The 20017-nt window shown below is 47.0% G+C and overlaps 1 protein-coding gene across 3 annotated transcripts in view; it reads right to left on the bottom strand.

The window, feature by feature from the left end:
• The window catches only part of BCAS3 (BCAS3 microtubule associated cell migration factor), a 657814-nt gene that overhangs the window by 573209 nt on the left and 64588 nt on the right, over positions 1–20017 (bottom strand). For all 3 annotated transcript variants that reach the window (XM_069971782.1, XM_069971780.1, XM_069971781.1), the window contains exon 9: positions 9408–9515. In XM_069971782.1, coding sequence (XP_069827883.1) covers positions 9408–9515 — 108 coding nt within the window. The remainder of the gene's footprint in view (positions 1–9407; positions 9516–20017) is intronic.

Genomic DNA, 20017 nt, shown 5'->3' with positions numbered 1-20017 from the left:
GGTAAGGAGGTGTTACAGCAGGGTCAGGGATGGCGGGAGGGTAAGGAGGTGTTACAGCAGGGTCAGGGATGGCGGGAGGGTAAGGAGGTGTTACAGCAGGGTCAGTGATGGCAGGGAGGGTAAGGAGGTGTTACAGCAGGGTCAGGGATGGGAGGGGGAGGGTAAGGAGGTGTTACAGCAGGGTCAGGGATAGGAGGGGGAGAGAGGAGGTGTTACAGCAGGGTCAGGGATGGCGGGGAGGGTAAGGAGGTGTTACAGCAGGGTCAGGGATGGCGGGGAGGGTAAGGAGGTGTTACAGCAGGGTCAGGGATGGCGGGAGGGTAAGGAGGTGTTACAGCAGGGTCAGGGATGGCGGGAGGGTAAGGAGGTGTTACAGCAGGGTCAGGGATGGCGGGAGGGTAAGGAGGTGTTACAGCAGGGTCAGGGATGGGAGGGGGAGGGTAAGGAGGTGTTACAGCAGGGTCAGGGATGGGAGGGGGAGGGTAAGGAGGTGTTACAGCTTGTTGCACTTCAGGAGCTCAGGAAAACCTCTTTGACTCTTTGTACTACAGTATAAAAGCACCTTTCTATGTTCTAGAAGCACAGACAGATATATGAAAGGTACCATGTGTCTCCATGATCTAAGAGCATCTAACAGTGTCAGCAGTTTAGAACTCGATTTACAGCTGACAGATTCCCTCTAACACTTTCCATTACATCTGATTACAGAACAATTGGTGCCTGATGCTGCGGTGAGTAAAAGGGATTGGCTGCTGGTTCAGTTCAGTAACTTTGGGTCTTTTTGGATGTAGCGACTTGTTGGTTATGGGGGTCAGAAACAAACGGCAATCAGCGAGATGGGCACTGGTTTGCAGCACCTTTACACAGCCCAAATATCGGCTGATCAATGTCACTTTTACACAGACCAATTATCAGTCGTAGGAGAGTATCTAGCAAACGTCCTGGCCGAATCAGCCCGTGTAAAAGGCCCCTAATGTACCTCTGTGATGCAGCACACCACAGGGGTATATGTAATGCATTTGGAATGCATGCACGTTCTTGATCACAACATAGCATCTCCCAGCAGGCATATATATACACAGGTGTGCAAATTACTAATGATTAACTACAGATTAAAAAATGTCTTTACCAAAGAGAATCAGAATACTGCGTATAAACATTGCTTAGTATATGTACAAAATACCAATGCAATATAAGCAAAAACATCATGCTTTACAGTTTATTGCATGAAATAACACATGTAGAATGCATAATACATATCTATACTCCAATGTGTATTTATTAGTTAGTAATGGGAAAGTAATTATTTGCGTTTATTCAAGTCAGTCGGCATCCACATGCCCAATGTGAATTGCCAATAAGCTTCCCGGTTGGGCAGAGCGCTGTACATCACTACCGCGAGATCTAGCACTTAGCTTTTCAATACCAGAAATCTTAAGGCTTGGAACTGGACCTGACTTATCTATTGAAGTAAGGGTCCTTCTATATGTGGCAATTTCTCACTCACAGGCCTTCGCAAACAAGTGGCGATCAGCGAGATCTGCACTCGTTTGCAGAGCCTTTATATGAGAAATCAGATGGCCAGGCTGCATGAGCAATCCATGTATCGCCAAACACACAGCAGTTGCATACTTACCTAGTGCGCTGCTGTTTGTGATCCGGCATCATCTTCTCTGGCTCTCCCATCTAGGTGCTGTTTTCAGGCCCCGCCTTCTCCAGCTGGCAATCATTCTGGAGAAGGCGGGGCCTGAAGACAGTGTCTGGATGGGAGAGCTGGAGGAACAGGATGCCGGATCACAAGCAGTGCGCATGGTAAGTATATACTGCTGTTTGTGATCTGGAAACTGATAGCACATTTATACGCATATCAGCGCTGTCAGTTTACCTTTATCGTTATGGGCCAGACACAACCCTGTGTTACACGGGTAGATATGTGGCCAACAATAACAAATTTAGTAGCTTGTTCTAAAGACCAGATCGGCCGAGGATTGAGTGTTTTCTCCGTCCTCAGCAACTCTCCTGGCTGATAAGCGACCTATGTAAAAGGTCCTTAGGCTACAAAGCTGGCACCTTCAAACACTTCACCTGCGGACACAAAAAGTCTGGAAGAACTTATATTTCTATACTGAAATAATATCTGTAAGTGGAGCAAAACCGACACTAAAGGAGGGACATCAAGGAGATAATAATGTATGTAATCCTGATATATTAAGGATTATATAAGATTATTATAAAGAAAAAAAAAATCTCCTGAGAAACGCGCCTTTAGTAAATGGGTCCAATACCAAACACAGCCCATTGTTAAGACTGCCATTGTTTCTGGAAAAATAGAGACAATTTATATCTGATCATTTTTTACCCATTTTGAAGACGTCCTCGTTTTAACTCTCTAAATGTATTTGTAAGGTTTTTGTAGCGGCTAATAATCATATTGTCTCTTACTCCGCACAGTGATACTCATTCCTGCGACGAGGAGTCATTGATCCAAAGTTTTATGCAGATCACATTTTGAATTGAAAAGGAATAATTTGCCCCTGATTTGAAGCAACTTACAACTATATTATAAGGGGATTTTGTCCATGAATCTGGGAGTTAGAGGAAACTATGATTCTATACCCAAGAGATCCCATTGACTTCATTAGGGTCTGTTGGGTTTCCATCCGGTGTCCATTTATTTTGCTGGACTTGAGCAGACAAAAAATTTACTGCTTGCATAATTTTTTTAGTCGACTCAGATTCTGCAAAATAAATGAAACTTGTGATAGTATCATATCCTGTATATGTGTTTATAATAATATGCATGGTTCCTTTTATTTAAATGCAAAAATACAGCAGATGGTGAAATCAAATTATCATAATGTCCCTGATACACACGCTTTTTGTCAAGCTTGAGCGATAGCTCTTGTAAAGTTGCGTGTCTATCAGGGACATGCTGAGATTCAGTTCCAACGTCAGAAGTGCCATAAGCTTAATCAGGACGTAATGAAACACACTGGGTGAGATGTCCATTTCTTGGGATGGAACTGTACCTGTATATGTGCTGAAAGTTTGAAACAAATGAAACTTGGAGCAGACAAAAGTTTGGGTGTTTCTTTATATGTATATTGGATATCGTCACCGGCTGAGAAGTGCCGGATAGAAACCTACTGTGTGATTCCAGTCTTGGTTATAGGATCCTATTCACACTATTGGGCGATCTCTCACTCACTATCATTACTTACTTAACCAAAATATTTAGCCCCTAAAATTCTCCTGACATCTTTCTGCCGCTCTTATACAGGTTATCGCACCCCAGTACAGAAAAAAACACATATAGACCCATCCTGTGCTGATATGTACCAACCTCGGTCTAATTTCAGAAATACTTGTTCTATACTTCTATACTGTATGAACATTCTGCTAACTTTCTTCTCGACCCCTTCCAGTCTGGTCTCCAAACTCTACATCAAATGACTTCCTGACGCTTAGGATCCGTGCACATGGAGCACACCTGGCAGAATTGTCCACCGGGGAATCCCGCCAGCCTCCCTGTCATAATGACAGTCTATGGGAGGCTCGCGCGCCTCCTCTCTCCGTGCTGAAGAATGGATAAGATTTACGCATGCATCTAGTAGTGACAGATTGTGCATGGCGTGATCACAGGAATGGGAAGCCGGCTTTCCATTGTCCATTCAATCTTTTATGATTGGAAGCTATTGGTTGGTGACTTGCTCCTCCACTTTTATGTATACAATGCACAGAACAAAAATAGAGGATTCCGGTCCATGTATATCTGAGAAGTATAGAAATATAATGTATACATAAAGTGCAAAAAATGACAGAATTTCATAAAGGCACAGCATCCAAAAACAAAGCAAAAACGGGTTATGCAGCAGTGATGTCCGATAATATCACCAAGTAAGGGTACCAGAGGTCCGGTCCACGGGAGACTCGCTTTGTGGCAATAAATATGTGACAAAACACATGAAGCTGGGTATGTACTGGCTATCCTTTCACCTTAGGTGTTTGTGCTTTTTGCATAAGGCTGAAGTTTCCTGTTTGACACAATGGAACAATCTGGCACTTATCATGTTTACAAATTTAGCTCTCTGATGCGCTCTTAGGGAAGGAGAGAAATCGCTGTCCTCGCGGTTATATTATCCTCCAGGGAGTGATTGATCAAGTTCAGTTAATGTGACTGTTCCGGTATTAAGTCCCACGATATGGAGCCTGATGAATCAACCCCCTCTGTCTCCATTTCCTTTGTCATTTCCTACTTGCTGCAAAGTCATAATGTTGTTACACGTCTCTGCAGTGATGGAAATGTGCGCTGTCGCCTATGCAGCAAATATGGAAACAACTTATCGTATGCAACTTTCTGTAACAATATAAAACATATGAAAGAAGCAACGCATGCACAAAAGCTGTCCAGTGACTACTGATGGCAATAAACCCTTCTATCCAACTGCATGGAGAGCTGAGCATGCATATAAGCTAAAGGGGGAAAAGGGGTGTAAGCTGCTGGCAGACATCTCTAGCCGGTGGCAGACCGGGGTGCCCAGGGCCTATGGTGGGCTGAGGCACTTGTGGCACTGTTATTTCAACATGTGATAAAGGGTTAAACCCATAATGTTAGAGCCAACTACTGTCGCTTTTTATATACCTCTAAGGGCGGTTGCTCTTATTTTTCTGTTGACAGACCTATTGGAATGGAGCTGAATTGTAATATCACCCATTACCTGTGGACAGGCGTGGCGCTGGTTAAGCAAGAAAGTAGCTTTGTTATTTCTAATCCAAAACAACCCTTTTAATACAAAGCACCGTTCCTTACAAAGCTGAATCGTGACCTTTAAATGGGTGGGGACTTCTGTTTTAAAGTGACTTTGTTTTTTAGAACACCGAATCCCTGGCCAACCTGCCCCTTCAAGTGATTATTAGTGCATCGGGCCAGATCGTCACTCTGGGTGCAGGGCACTGCTCCAGATGGCCTTATTGGACAAAGGACTACATTAAAACTGCACAGGAACAGCGCCGAGGAGGAAGGTAAGAGACATACCCTCATCTTCAGCGCCCTGTGTAGGGAGTTATCACCAGGTTATATTAGTCTACCCTGCTGATAGTTCCCCTTCAAGCATAAATAGGAAGCGGAGAAGTAAAACAATAGGCAACAAGTATATGTTGATGATTTTGTTTTACGATGGATAAATTAAGAAAGACACCCAGGGCACCAGGGATTATGTGAACATAATGGAGATACACACAAATGCACACAGTACATAAGACATAGCGAGAGTTGGCATACATTTCTGAATGTCTGAATCTTTTGTTTAGAGGAAAACAATAAAAAAGTCCACATAAAAGACAGGCGAGCAGCGTTCCTCTCATTATCAGATTTCATGCTCTTGAGTTCCATGTTTACAGCGCTGTACAAACACAGCAGGGAAATATGACAGCAAGGAGAAAACAGATTTGCTCTTGTTGACCAATATGTTAGAAAATCAAAGTCACATTTCTGCTTGACAAAAAGCAGAAATAAGGAAAGAAAATCATAGCAAATCAAATAAACAAGAGCGTAATTCAATATAAGTCTGGGAAACCTTTATCAATATGACAGCCTCAATCAATCGCTAATAATTTAACATTTCATGAATGTATACATCTACTTTAAAAGGAACAGACTGTCCAAAGCTTTGGAGAGGCCCAACATGGAAGACTAATGTTTCAAAGTTAGGCATGTCATTTGTTAGATTTCAACATTTGGGAAACTTAATTATTCTAGCAAAATAACTGAGATATACAGACCTCGCCAACAACTGAGACCTCCAGACCTCGCCAACAACTGAGACCTCCAGACCTCGCCAACAACTGAGACCTCCAGACCTCACCAACAACTGAGACCTCCAGACCTCACCAACAACTGAGACCTCCAGACCTCGCCAACAACTGAGACCTCCAGACCTCGCCAACAACTGAGACCTCCAGACCTCACCAACAACTGAGACCTCCAGACCTCGCCAACAACTGAGACCTCCAGACCTCGCCAACAACTGAGATATCCAGGCCTCACCAACAACTGAGATATCCAGGCCTTCCCAACAACTGAGACATCCAGACCTCGCCAACAACTGAGACCTCCAGGCCTTGCAACCAACTAGGATACCCAGGCCTTCCCAACAACTGAGATATCCAGGCCTTCCCAACAACTGAGACATCCAGGCCTTCCCAACAACTGAGATATCCAGGCCTTCCCAACAACTGAGATATCCAGGCCTTGCCAACAACTAGGATACCCAGGCCTTCCCAACAACTGAGATATCCAGGCCTTCTTAACAACTGAGATATCTAGGCCTCGCCAACAACTGAGATATCCAGGCCTCGCTAACAACTGAGATATCCAGGCCTCGCCAACAACTGAGATATCCAGGCCTCGCCAACAACTGAGATATCCAGGCCTCGCCAACAACTGAGATATCCAGGCCTCGCCAACAACTGAGATATCCAGGCCTTGCCAACAACTGAGACATCCAGGCCTTGCAACCAACTAGGATACCCAGGCCTTCCCAACAAGTGAGATATCCAGGCCTTGCAACCAACTAGGATACCCAGGCCTTCCCAACAAGTGAGATATCCAGGTCTTGCAAACAATTGAGATATATTCAGGCCTTTCCAACAACTGAGATATCCAGGACTTGCCAACAATTAGGATACCCAGGCCTTTCCAACAACTGAGATATCCAGGCCTTCCCAACAACTGAGATATCCAGGACTGACCAACAACTGAGATATTCAGGCTTTGCCAACAACTAGGATACACAGCCCTTTCCAGCAACTGAGATATCCAGGCCTCATCAACATCTGAGATATCCAGGCCTCGCCAACAACTAGGATACCCAGGCCTTGCCACTAACTGAAATATCCAGGCCTTTCCAACATCTGAGATATCCAGGCCTCGCCAACAACTAGGATACCCAGGCCTCACCAACAACTAGGATACCCAGGCCTCACCAACAACTAGGATACCCAGGCCTTGCCACTAACTGAAATATCCAGGCCTTTCCAACAACTGAGATATCCAGGCCTTGCCCCGAACTAAGATATCAAGGCTTTGCCCCTCCGGTCCAGAAGCTACAACATCTGTTGTGATATACAAAAAATAAGGTACCTGACCTGAATCTAAGGAGCTGTACCAGTGTTTGCCCGTGTCCACAGTGATTTGACCATATTTCAACTGTGATTTCTACATGTTGTTAAGCTGTTAAAAAGTTTGCTAACATATACATGATATGTTCGCGACATGCTCGTTGTGGCCTACAGACATTAATGGACTGGAGTCAGTCTTAGGCCATGTTCAGACACTGTAAAATAACGGACGCTATTTGAATTTGAAATAACGGCCGTTGTTTTCAGTCTTTGACGATTTCCGTTTAAGTCTATAGAAACAACGCCATTGTTCACACAATTTATAAAATAACAGTGGCTGCCAAATTAATGTCATTCAGCATATGCCATGGAGCAAAAAGCAGCCATTATTTTACGTTGTTTACACTGTAAGTCTTATTACATTGAATCAACCTTTTAAAATTAGCCTCACCCAAAAGGGTCACGATCAACCTGAAGTTGAATAATGTACCAACAGCTGTCAATGTTAAACAACGGACACTATTTCATATTAAAAATAACGGCCGTGGTTTGGAGTATCAAATAACGGACGTTAAAGAATACTGTGTGAACATAGTCTGAACATGTATACTGAATATGTGCAGGACTCAAAAGCGTGGACTACCGTGATGCTGAGTCCCACATAAAGTATACATTCTATAGAACAACGGACATTACTAGCTCAGATGTAAATTATTATGCATATTTTTAAGTATAATAAATTAAATGCAGCAGACCTATTGTGTTTGCTTGACTTCCACTTACAGTGCAGACCCCCAATCTTTTGTAGCTTGTAAACCACTTTCAAATATGACAGATGTTGGGAACTCACACAGGTATTACTTTTGTCAACCCTTTTCATATGATTCCAAGATTTCTGCTGAAGAACATACATGAAGTCCATGGGGAAAACGCTAATGTTTCTTGAAAAGAAACAAAAGAAAATGCCCAAACGCATAGCCTGCAATTTAACGAAACTGTAAATGACCTGAAAAATTACAAAAAATGGTGGATATTGGGTTTTATTGTTCCCTATGGTCTCTCAGCTAACATCTGGCTGCAGCGATCTCAAGCCAAAAAAAAACGGCATGCAACAATTTGCCATTTTTATTGTTTAAGTTCTTGGACAATGCTATGTTATGACCCACATTTGTATAATAATATAGGGGTACAAAGGGTATATAAGGTATTTCAATATACTGTACCCCTAAATTTATACAGAGGTTTCTTCTATTGTATTCTGTACAAATCCAACAGGCAAGAAATTGTTACATACTTTTTTAGTCATTGGTCAATTCAAGGAGGGAGTTCGGGTCCGTTCACACTATGGAATTAGCGAGAAATTTCAAGTGGAGTCTGCACCACGGACTCCGTTCAAAATTACGTGCTAATTCCATAGTGTGAACGGACCCATAGGGTCCAATTACACAGGATGATTATCTGCCTAATCAAGCAGATATTGCCCCATGCAACAATCTTGTCGTTCAGCGTGTTTAAAAGTCATCGGCCTTAGGCATTGGATGGCTCTGTGTAATAGGTGATGTGCGGCTGATGAAAGAGCATAGTTATTACTTACCTCTTCAGGCTCCCCTGGTGTCCCACTTCCTATTCCCCGCTCACCACAGCTGCCACTGATACTTCCTAATCCGTCTCTGCAGTGACAGCCTGCTCAGCCAATCACTGGCTCTGGAGATGTCCCGTCTCTGCCAGTGATTGGATGAGCGGGCTGTCACTGCACAGACGGCTTCAGAAGTGTGAGCAGTGGCTGCAGTAAGTGGGGAACAGGCAGGTGGGCCCCAGGGGAGCCTGGAGAGGTAAGTAACTTTATTATTTTCTATATACAACAGGGGCTGCATGCACACAGCAAACAATTTTTGTGCACCCCTTTCTGCGCTATTATTGATCCGTGTAATAGGCTCGGTAAGTAAGCGCTGATCTGGCAGATCAATGCTCGCTTACGTAGAAAAAAGGGGCCGTGTAATAAACCCATATGGGTGGGTGGGGTGGGGCCTTCATTTCCAGGATCTGGCCTGCTCCACTGATAATCATTAGAAAGGGGGCAGGGGACAGGTCTCTGGGGGCAGCACAGTGCTCCGAACTGCCTTACAGGAGACACAATTACATTACAAACTGCACAGTAACGGTGCAGAGGATGAAGGTGAGAGACATACTTCAGCATCCTATGCACTATAAGGTTAGAAGGTTAGAGTCGTCTAACCTGCTGATAGTTCCCCTTTAAATCTACTTCTTTACTGTGTCTAAAACCATACCTTTTGTTGCAATGCAAGTCATAGATTGGCGTCTTGAACTGAATTGATTTTACCATCTCACCCGTCCGTAAAGAGTATAAATCCACACAGCAGTACGGTTGGCTTGTACTGAAAGAAAAGAGCAAAGAATATAATATGTATTTAATATATACATACACACATAAACTGTATGGTATACTGTAATAAACAAACTGTATAAATCTATGGGTGGAGGCGGCTTTTATACTGAAGAATAAAGGCTGCAGGAGGCCCCTTCCATGTAAAACTTGTTACCCTTCCTGCATCCATGGCTCCAGAAGAGGATGGTAATACAGAACACCCACCACATCCATTACACATTGTACTATAGTGGTAATTTGCAATAAAACAGATAATGATGCAAACGTCAAAACTGGAAGATAATGTTCTGAAATGTCGACCAACATGAAGGGTTCAGTGCACAGAGAGGACACTGACCCCCTGAAGCATCTCACAAGGGGAGAAACCTGCTAGAATGTGCCATCATTTCCTATAATGTCTGGGAATTAGGACAGACCGCTAACATACTAAATAAGAGGAGCACATCATTTAACTGAAGCAATTTAGGCGGCTTTCTCATTTTCACTCGGATCCACATAAAGCGGACAGAATGCCAAACAATATTACTTTTCTCTGCCCCACGTTATATCCACAAAATGGTTTAAATTAGGATGGAAATGAAGTCACTATAGAACTTTTCCATGCAATTACTGCCATATAATTTCTAACTGTCTTGCCTGTATCTTCACAGTGTACAAGATGAAACCTCTTATAACATAATAATATAACAAAAAGCAAGTATTGTATATAAGAAACAGACATTGTGTCCGGTCTCAATAGATATAATACACATGTTCCGGGCACAGCCTGTAAATACGACGAGTTCATTATGATGCCTGAGATTACCAAAATGGTTTAAAGGGAATCTGTCAGCACTCGGACCCCACCTGCTAACAGTCTTGTATAGGTCCCAGCACCCTATTCGGGATGGGAGAATCCCTGAGACATGCCTCGCTTGGATCTCCCCACTCCAGAGACTATGTTCTTCTGCATGTTACACCGTGCACCAACGTCATGGAGAGGTTTGGTCCCTTACTTGGGGATCCCTCTTGACGTCTCCTGTGGGACGGGCATCCCAATGAGAGCGTTGTCGTGCTCCAGGGGCGGCATAGGCATACTCTAAATCACTTCCATCTGAGGAGGGCTGTGCTGTACATAATGTCATTCCTTCGGGCCGACTTTCATCATCTCTATGTGCCCCTGCAGCCCCATGTGCTCGTACCCCATTGACCAATAAAGCAGGCCCTTATGGTGCTTTTAAACGGAGCGATAATTCGCCCGATCGCACGATTTTGAATGAACGATGTGTTTTTTACAACGATCAGCGTTTAGACAGAACGATACAACATACGGAAAAATCTCACACATAGGTTAAATCGGTGAACGACTGTTTAGACGGAACGATCTGCGCATTTTTTGCGAACGACAATTTAAGAACATGTTGAAAGATCAAAATGAACGATTTCTCGTTCGCAACGTTTACATGTACGATTATCGTTCGAATCCGATCGTTATCACGCAAATTCGAACGATAATCGTTCCGTCTAAAAGCACCACTAGAGATCAGATCAATCTTCCCTATTTATTGTGATTTATCAGTTAATATGTCAATCACTACGTTTTGAAGCTGGTCTCAAGATTGATTGATTGATTGAAGGTTGATTGGCTGGTCTCATGCGATTGGAGGTCCCTAGTGATGAGGTGAGTATGAGAGGACATAAAAGGCCAAACAACATCCATTATGACTCTTGACAAAGGCACCTAAGTGTGCCGAAACATGTTGGGGGGGGTGAGCCTATATTTTAAAAGCATGGATGTCTGCCTATCAATACAGCACTGAGGTGAAATCCTTAGATAGTGGCCGTCTACTGACCATCACTTTGCTACTTGGCACTGTTCTATGTGTTTTTAGATGTGTGTCTTTTATTTCATTTGTTGGTAGTTTGAATAAAGGTAATCCCAATATTCCTCCAGGTTACTGGGAAAACAGAGCATTTTCGGGTCACTGGGGTTTCAGGGCCATTCCGTGGCCCCCCTTCTCTGCTTGCGCACGTTTTGCGGGGATTGTGTTCGCTGACCGGCACAGTGATGTTTTTTGGTTAGGGACTCATGTGTATCGGAAGACCTGCACGTGGTACATGAGGCAATATGGTTTGGCCAAATTATATACTAACTTCTGATGTTGGTTTTAAATGTAGCTGAATAAGCTTTCGTGTCAGCCATGGGTGCGATGTGCAGCCATTTCTGTCTTTTTGGCTTGTGCATAGAAATGAATGGACTGCAAAGGATTCAGTAATTTCAGCCAAGAAAATACAGATGAAAATCCTGAGGTGTGAATAAGGCCTAAGAGCTGCATAAACAGCGGAGCAATGTTAGCTATGTTTATATTTAACTTCTGCAACATAAAGATGCAAAATATAATCATTTCAATAGTCGTATTTGAGAATTACGGACAACAATGATAACGATAAGGTCAGAGGCTGGATTTTAACACAGACTCTCTGTGTACGGCACCGCACGATATGTCGGCTCTATTAATGCAGCAGGAAATAAGACTAATAATAATTTCCCTTTAGCGTCAGTGAGAGGGACGGTACAGTAGCTCTGAGATGCAGACGGAGCCATAGCACTCATTGTAAACACTCACTACTAAACCTACTTAATGTAAATTACCTTTAAGCGCTCTTCCTGATTGTCATGGTGATTTATAGCGCTTGTTTCAGAATGAGACGAAAAATAAAGAAAACGCCTCCATGTGCAAACAATTACTTTATTTTCATAGGCGGCGAGTGAGGTGGGTGGTAACTCAAAAAGTTTTAAAAACTGTGTCCCAATCTCCATTTTGTTCCTGTAGTAGCCCCCATCAGACAACAAGCGCAGCCACATCAGAGGATCTGGACGGCCTGGAGGGCGGCTCGGATTCCAGACTGCTGCAGGCCTCAACTGGGACGGAATGAAGGTAAAAAGTTCAGCCGCACGTCTAAGGTCCTAGTGCTGCCAGATAGAAACCTCTGCTATCTGCTGCTGTATACAGTGAGGAGGAACAGCACAGTCATCGGATCGAAGAGATCGCTTTTCTGCTAGAATTATCTTTTGCGATCTCCTTACAAACAGGGATCGGTTCATAGGATTGACTGCGGCCCGGTGTATAGCAGGTCATTTCTATCACTGCTCTACACAATATCATCTACAGTAAGGGCCCTATTAGACCGGACAATTATCGTGCAAAAAATCGTTATATAGTTCACAGTTAAACGATAATCGTTCTGTGTAATTGCAGGCAATGATCGAAAAATCGTTCGTACGTCGTTGATTGTTGATTTAGATCTGAACCTAAAATTATCGCTAATTGTTCGGTGTAATTCCGCATTCATTCGCTCAAGTTCCGCATTTTTTCACTAATCGTTCAGTGTAATTGCACATTGTTCATTGTTTTGTTGGGATCAGAAGACGGAAACGATCGTAGTAACGGCCATCATTCTTTGTAATATGGTGAACAATAAACCATCTCGTTTGCGATCGTTTATCGTTAGTCGTTAAAAATCGCTCTGTGTAATAGCACCCTAAGTCGGCAAGGATGGGGTCCTTCTAGTCCATGGAACACTTAGGAGAAATGTGTCTATAGAATGAAAGTTTTTTTTTTTTTTTGTAAATCAGAGAGTTTTATTAAATTTTCAGTTATACAAAGAAAGGTAACATACACCAGGAACAACCCCGGAAAGAGGTATACAGTGTGGAGTGAACAAGAGAGTGACCAAAACAGTCAATGTGCTCCGCATCGAGGCTGATCATCGTAAGTGCAATGTCCTTTGTGTAAAGTCCGGCCAAGGGAGGGGGGGGGGGGGGGGGCTTTGGCATGAGGAAATATGGAAAAAGCCATCTGAGGGCCAACAGCCCATTAACCAGCGCTCTCAAGTCCTGTCGCTAACATATGAAGACCTATGGCGCCTAGACACCCCCCAGGGGTAGCCGCCATCCCCACATCACCTATGAGGGGCAAGCCGACACGGGGACGGGGACAAGAGAAAGCATATACATATTACAAGGAATGTCCCATCCCATCCCCAAGCAGCATGCAAAGGACAGGGAGCCACCTCCGAGTCCAAAAAGGACACACAGAGGGCTATCCGCTAATTGATGAGGAGCAAAGGAAGAAAGGGGAGAGAAAGTAAAGAAGAGAGAGAAACAAGAGAAAAAGAACCGCCATCAGGAGAGCATTCCACCAAGAACCAGGCAGCACATGCCAGAAGGGGGGAGGGGGGGGAACACGCCACACACCCCAAGCAAGGTGACCAGTAATCAAGCTAGCCAGGTGGCGAGGAGTGGCCCGCTTCTATACGTCACCCAAGCCGACCACAGTCTGTCGACCGTACTTCCCCGGTCGTGTTCCTCTGCTGTCAAGGTTTCCATTCGGTAGAGGAAATTCAGTTCGGCAACCCACTCTGAGACCGATGGAGGGGTCGTTGACTTCCAGTGTCTGGGGATGACCGCGCGCGCAGCCGTGAGGAAATGGCGCAACAGGCCCTTTTTGACAGCAGTGGAAGACCCGGGGACTAAAGATAGGAGAGCGAGTCCGGGGGAGGGAGAGACAATCTTATCCGTAACCTGCGTATATATGGTAAAGACTGAGTCCCAAAAGGGCTTCAGGACAGGGCATTCCCACCAAATATGGAGCATGGAACCCACCTCTCTCTCGCAGCGCCAACACAGGTCCGAGGCGTCAGGGTAGCATTGATGTAACAACAATGGGCACTTGTACCAGCGAGTCAGGATCTTGAAATTCTTTTCTTGCGCGTGGCAAGCCACCGACATTTTATGTGTCAGAGTGTATATTTTGAGCTTGTCGGAGTCCGAAAAGGACACGCCAAGCTCCCTTTCCCACGCCTGCATGTAGGACGGCTCAGGGCCCGCGTCCGCATCCAGGAGTAAGCGGTAGAGCTGTGAGATGGTTTTAGTTGGAGGAGAAGACTCCAGCAGGAGGGACTCCAGGTCAGTCGGGGTGGTCACCAAGATGCCTTGAGGAAATTTGCTGTGTAAGAAGGCTGTCAGCTGTCTATACTCCAGCCATGACAGAGTCCTCTCCGGGCAGGTCGCTTGGAGGGCAGCAAAGGTGGGGAGCGCAGAGTTGGTCCCTAATATGTTGCCTAGCCTGGCACCCCCAGAGGACCCCCACCCCAGAAACGACGCCCTTCCGCACGCCGGGGGGAACGCAGGGTTGTCAAACAACGGGCTCATGATTCCAGACCTGTGGGAGAGAGCGTACTGGACAAGCAGCTTGTCCCACACCCTAAGGAAGTGACTCGTCAAGTATGGGAAGGTCTCAAGGTGCGGACGATTAATCGGAAAGATCCAGGGAAGTGATTGTAATGCGATGGGCGAGAGCTCGCTTTCTATCCTGACCCACTGTTTGCTTTCAGAGTTATGGAGCCAGTCCACTAGCCTTAGCAGGACCGCGGCCTTGTAATACAGGGAAAAGTCAGGGAGGCCAGCGCCTCCATTCAGTTTTGGTCTGGTGAGCGTTTTAAACTTAAGCCGAGGTCTTATCGGTCCCCACACGAATTTCCTCAATAAGGACTGAAGCTCCTTGAAGAACGAGACCGACACGGGTATGGGCAGTGCCTGGAATAAGTACAGGAACCGGGGCAGAACATCCATTTTAATGGCATGTATTCTGCCAAACCAGGAAAGGAGTGGTCTATTATACGCAGTGAGGTCCGATTTTGTACGAGCAAGTAAGGAGGTGTAATTCAGGGAGAACATTGTGGGCAGCTCGGCTGTAATCCAAACCCCCAGGTATTTGATGGCCGGGGTTTGCCACCGAAAGGTGAAGGAGACCTTTAAATGGGAAACCAAGCTAGGCGGGAGAGATATATTTAGCACCTCGGTCTTGCTATAGTTAGCCTTAAAATTGCTCACTTGGCCATATCGCTCAAACTCGCTAAGGATCGCGGGGAAAGAGACCATAGGGTTGGTGACGTAGAGCAGCAGATCATCCGCGTAAAGTGCGATCTTATAGTGAGAGCGTCCGAGCTTAAGGCCCGATATGTCAGGGGAAGCGCGAAGAGCTACTGCTAGGTGCTCCATTACGAGGGCGAACAGCATCGGTGACAGCGGACACCCCTGGCGTGTACCGTTAGCCACGGGTAAAGGTGAGGAAAGAACTCCATTGACTCGCAACCTAGCCGTGGGGTTATCATAAAGCGCAGCGATCCTCTCCCGCATCCCGTCTCCCAGCCCAATCTGCCGTAAGGTGGAATGCAAGAAGGTCCAGTGCACCCGATCGAACGCCTTTTCAGCATCGACTGATATCAGACATGTGGGCGCACCGGACCTCCTCGCGTGAGAGATCAAGAGCAGGGTTTTGTTCAGATTGTCTCTAGCTTCTCTCTGGGGGACGAAGCCCACCTGATCCGTGTGAATGATCCCCGGCAGGGAAGGACCCAATCTATTGGCTAAAAGTTTGGAGAAAAATTTGACATCTGTGTTGATGAGCGATATAGGGCGATAATTCGCGCACACAGAAGGGTCCTTTCCCGGCTTGGGGATCACCACAATCGTGGCCATGAGGGACTGTGGAGAGAACGGACACGAAGAGGAGACCGCGTTGAAGACCCGCGTCAGGAAGGGAGTCAGCTGAGGAGAAAAGAGTTTATAGAATTGGGCCGTATACCCGTCTGGGCCCGGGCTTTTGCCATTCGGGGTGTCCTTAATAACCGAGGCCAGTTCACCATCAGCAAACGGGGCGTCCAAGTCCGAGGCCGCATCTGCAGGGAGCTGCGGGAGTGCCGTCTCCCGGACGTAGCGCTCGACCTTCGCGTGGAAGAGGTCAGGAGCCATGTCTGCCATCGGACCCTTGAGGTTATAGAGAGCCTGATAGTAGTCTCTAAAGGCATCTGTAATATCCGACGGTGTGTGGCACTGCCCCCGAAAGGCTGAGGTAATCGAGGGAACAAAGGTTTGGGACATCCGAGGGTGCAAGAATTTTGCTAATGAAGCACCGCATTTATTAGAAAATTCATAGAAAAAACGTTTGGTCCGTTCCCGGAACCGGGCGTATTTTTGGTCAAGAAGCTCTTGTAGTTGGCCCCTAAGCCCAACGAGGGAGGCCAGCACCGTCGGATCGGATGACCGCTTGTGCGATGTCTCCGCCGAACAAATGTCGGTAAGGAGTTTGGAGAGCTTGCGGGCATTATCCCTCTTCAAACGGGACCCGTGACGCATCAAAACTCCCCTAAGCACGCACTTCAGCGCTTCCCACTGTACGGGCAAAGGGGTGTCGTCCGCAGAGTGGTCAGCAAGGAAGTGCGCGATAGTCTGCCTGATGTCAGCCTGACAGGCAACGTCACGAAGGAGATTGGGGTTTAGCCTCCAGTTCCACTCTCGGGGCACAGAGTCAGGGAGCACCAACGTCAGCGTGACCGGGGCATGGTCGGCCCACGTCATGGGGCCAATAGTCGCCCGGGGGTGCCAGGAAAGCAAGTGGTGGTCAATTAAGAACAGGTCAATTCTGCTATAGGTATTATGGACCGAGGAGTAAAAGGTGTAATCTCTTACCCCAGGGTTGAGGACCCTCCACACATCCACCAATCTGCTGTCGAAGAGGAGTTTCCTGAGAGAACGTGATTGAGAAGGGGAAAGAGACGACCTGCCAGAAGAGGAGTCCACTGCTTTGTCTAAGACGAGGTTGAAATCCCCAGCGGTGACCAGAAGTCCCTCCGCGAAGTCCTGTAGAGCGTGTAGATATAGGCGGCCCGCCTGTGCCTGGTTGCGGTTGGGAAAGTAAAAGTTAGCTATAGTGTATATACGGTCGGCAATCTTAGCTTTCAGGAACAAATAACGACCCCTGGGGTCTGCCAACGTGTCAAGCACCGACAGGGGTAACGACTTGTGAATAGCAATGCTGACACCTTTCGTTTTCGCCTCGGGGTTAGTGCTGTGATACCACTGCGTATAGTATCTAGTGGGCATGGTGGGGATATGCCCCGTCCTGAAGTGGGTCTCTTGCAAGAGAAGGACGTGTGTTCTTTGTTTGTGCATGCGGTAAAGCAGTTGAGTACGTCTCTCCGGCTTGTTGAAGCCTCGAATATTCAAAGTAGTGAACTTTAAAGACGCCATCCAGGTGGAATGCCCCCTGGCGGAGGGGAGAGGAAAATTAGAAGAAAAGGAGAAAGAAAAGGAAACAGAATTATAGGAAGAAGAGAACTGTATTGACAGGACAGGACCAAAAGAAGAACTGTCCACCCCGGTCCACTAAGGGCAGGGGTAAGAAGTTGTAGTAACACAACCGTGCCTAAATCGCACGGTTAAATCTCTAGTGAGGGAGTGACTGGAGATAGACCAAGAGTACTTGCCATGCCTCCAGTCAGTCCGACCGCGCCCGTATAAGCACATGGCTACGGCCACTGCGAGTCCATCAGCAACTTCAAGGGATGGGGGTAAAAACAAGTATCCCCTAGTCCCAGCAATATCACATATCAGACAATACGTCAAACCCTGAGGACGTAAAAACAGAATAATGCATAACATAACACATAACTCGTTAATACCAACAAATGCAATAAGGACCTACGGTCGGGGTGGGGGGGGAGAAGAGGGGACGGGGGGGGAGGAGAGAGGGAGAAGGGAGGGAGGAGGGAGAAGGGAGGGAGGAGGGAGAAGGGAGGGAGGAGGGAGAAGGGAGGAAGGAGGGAGAAGGGAGGGAGGAGGGAGAAGGGAGGGAGGGGGGTGGGAGGGAGGTGTAGGTATTCCATGGCTGCACGTATACCCTGCAGCAAGTTGCACTTTTGCATATTAGTACCCAGGCAATAAGGTGATATGCAAACAGTAAACAGAAGCAAGTGAAACGATATGAAGAACAACACAGCCAGACTCATGACCCAAAGGGAGTAGGAGTCCTGTAGGCAATAGGGAGCGCCCTAGGCATCTTGAGCGGGTGAATCATAGGGTGCGCCCCAAACCAAGGGAATGCAATGGGGCAGAAGCATAGTTACGTGTCCACCAGAGGCGACCAGATCCTTAGGACTCAGATCGAAGATGATCAGGCGTCCGGCGACGCCTCCTACGCGGACGGGATGGTCTGGGAGCGGCGTTGGACCCTCTTGACGCCTGCGGCTGAAGCGGAGGTAGTGAAGGCCACTCCAAAATAGAGACTGGTGGAAGATCCAGGGCATCTAGGAAGGCAGGTAGATCAGCTGGAGAACGCAGATGGAGTGCCCGATTGCCCTGGCGTACTTGGAGTTGAAAAGGGTAGCCCCACGAGTAGGGGATGTTCTTGTCTCGCAGAATGCCCAGGAGGGGCCGCAAGGCACGTCGTTTCGCCAGCGTGGCTCGTGACAGGTCGGTAAGCAGCTGGATCTGCGCCCCGTCAAAATCAATGTTACCAGCGTCTCGGGCCCTTCTCATAAGTTCCTCCTTCTCTTGGAAGAAGTGGATCCGGCACACCACGTCCCTAGGGCGGGCAGGGTCAGAGCTCGGCGGACCCAGGGTCCTATGGGCACGGTCAATGTTGATGGGATCAGTAGGTGGTTTGTGCAGCAGCTGATTAAATATACCCAAGAGCGTGGGCATCAGGTCCTGTTGTCTAACCGCCTCGGGTATACCGCGGACCCGGATGTTGTTCCGGCGGTTCCTGTTCTCAGCGTCATCCGCCATGTCAAACAGTAGTTGAATGTGCTGAGTGTGCTGATCTAGCTGCTGTTGCTGCGATATTTGCACATCCCTCTGTTCAGAGGAGGCTTGTTCAAGGCTCTGTACTGTGGATGTAAGGGAGACCAGGTCTGACTTCAGGGACCTAATCTCTGCTTTGCAGACCGCCTCCATTCTAGACATGTATCCCTCCATGTCCTGCTTGGTGGGGATGGCCGCCATTTGGGAATGCAGTGCCCACATGTCAGGGCCAGATGGGCTGCTGTGCCCCTCTAAGGGGTCGCGTGCCAGTACCTGAGTCCCCTGGGCACAGAGGAGCGGAGGAAAGTCCTGGGACAGCCCGGATGCAGAGGGGGCTGCGCGCTGCTGCGCCTGTGGTGTCGGAGGCGCCGTCTGTGAGCTGCGGGTCGCCATCTTGTGCTGTGTGGGATGGGAGCCGGACGGTGCGGCCGCCGTGAAAAAGCGGCGGATACCGCTTCTGGTGCGTCCCGGGGTCGACTCTGCCGGTGGAGGGGACTGTCGGGGAGCTTTACCCGGCATCAAGGACTCTGGCGGCTGCTGTTGTAAGCTGTCGGGCGCGGAGGAGACCGGAGGCAGAACGGAGCCTCTACACGGTGCTGCTGCTCGGCGCCATAACCAGGCCACGCCCCCTATAGAATGAAAGTTTAATAAACTGTGGTGTTAAAGGGGAACTCCAGGGAACAAAAAGTGATTTCAAATCAACTGGAGTCAGTTTTGTAATTCACTTCTATTATAAAATCTCCAGTCTTCCAGTACTTATCAGCTGCTGTATGTCCTGCAGGAAGTGCTGTATTCTCTCCAGTTTGACACAGTGTAAAGTGTCCATGTAAGGAACTGTCCAGAGCAGCAGCAAATCCCTATAGAAA

This window comes from Dendropsophus ebraccatus, chromosome 5 (genome assembly GCF_027789765.1).
Source record: "Dendropsophus ebraccatus isolate aDenEbr1 chromosome 5, aDenEbr1.pat, whole genome shotgun sequence".
Taxonomy (NCBI): domain Eukaryota; kingdom Metazoa; phylum Chordata; class Amphibia; order Anura; family Hylidae; genus Dendropsophus; species Dendropsophus ebraccatus.
This window is presented reverse-complemented; position numbering and strand designations above follow the sequence as displayed.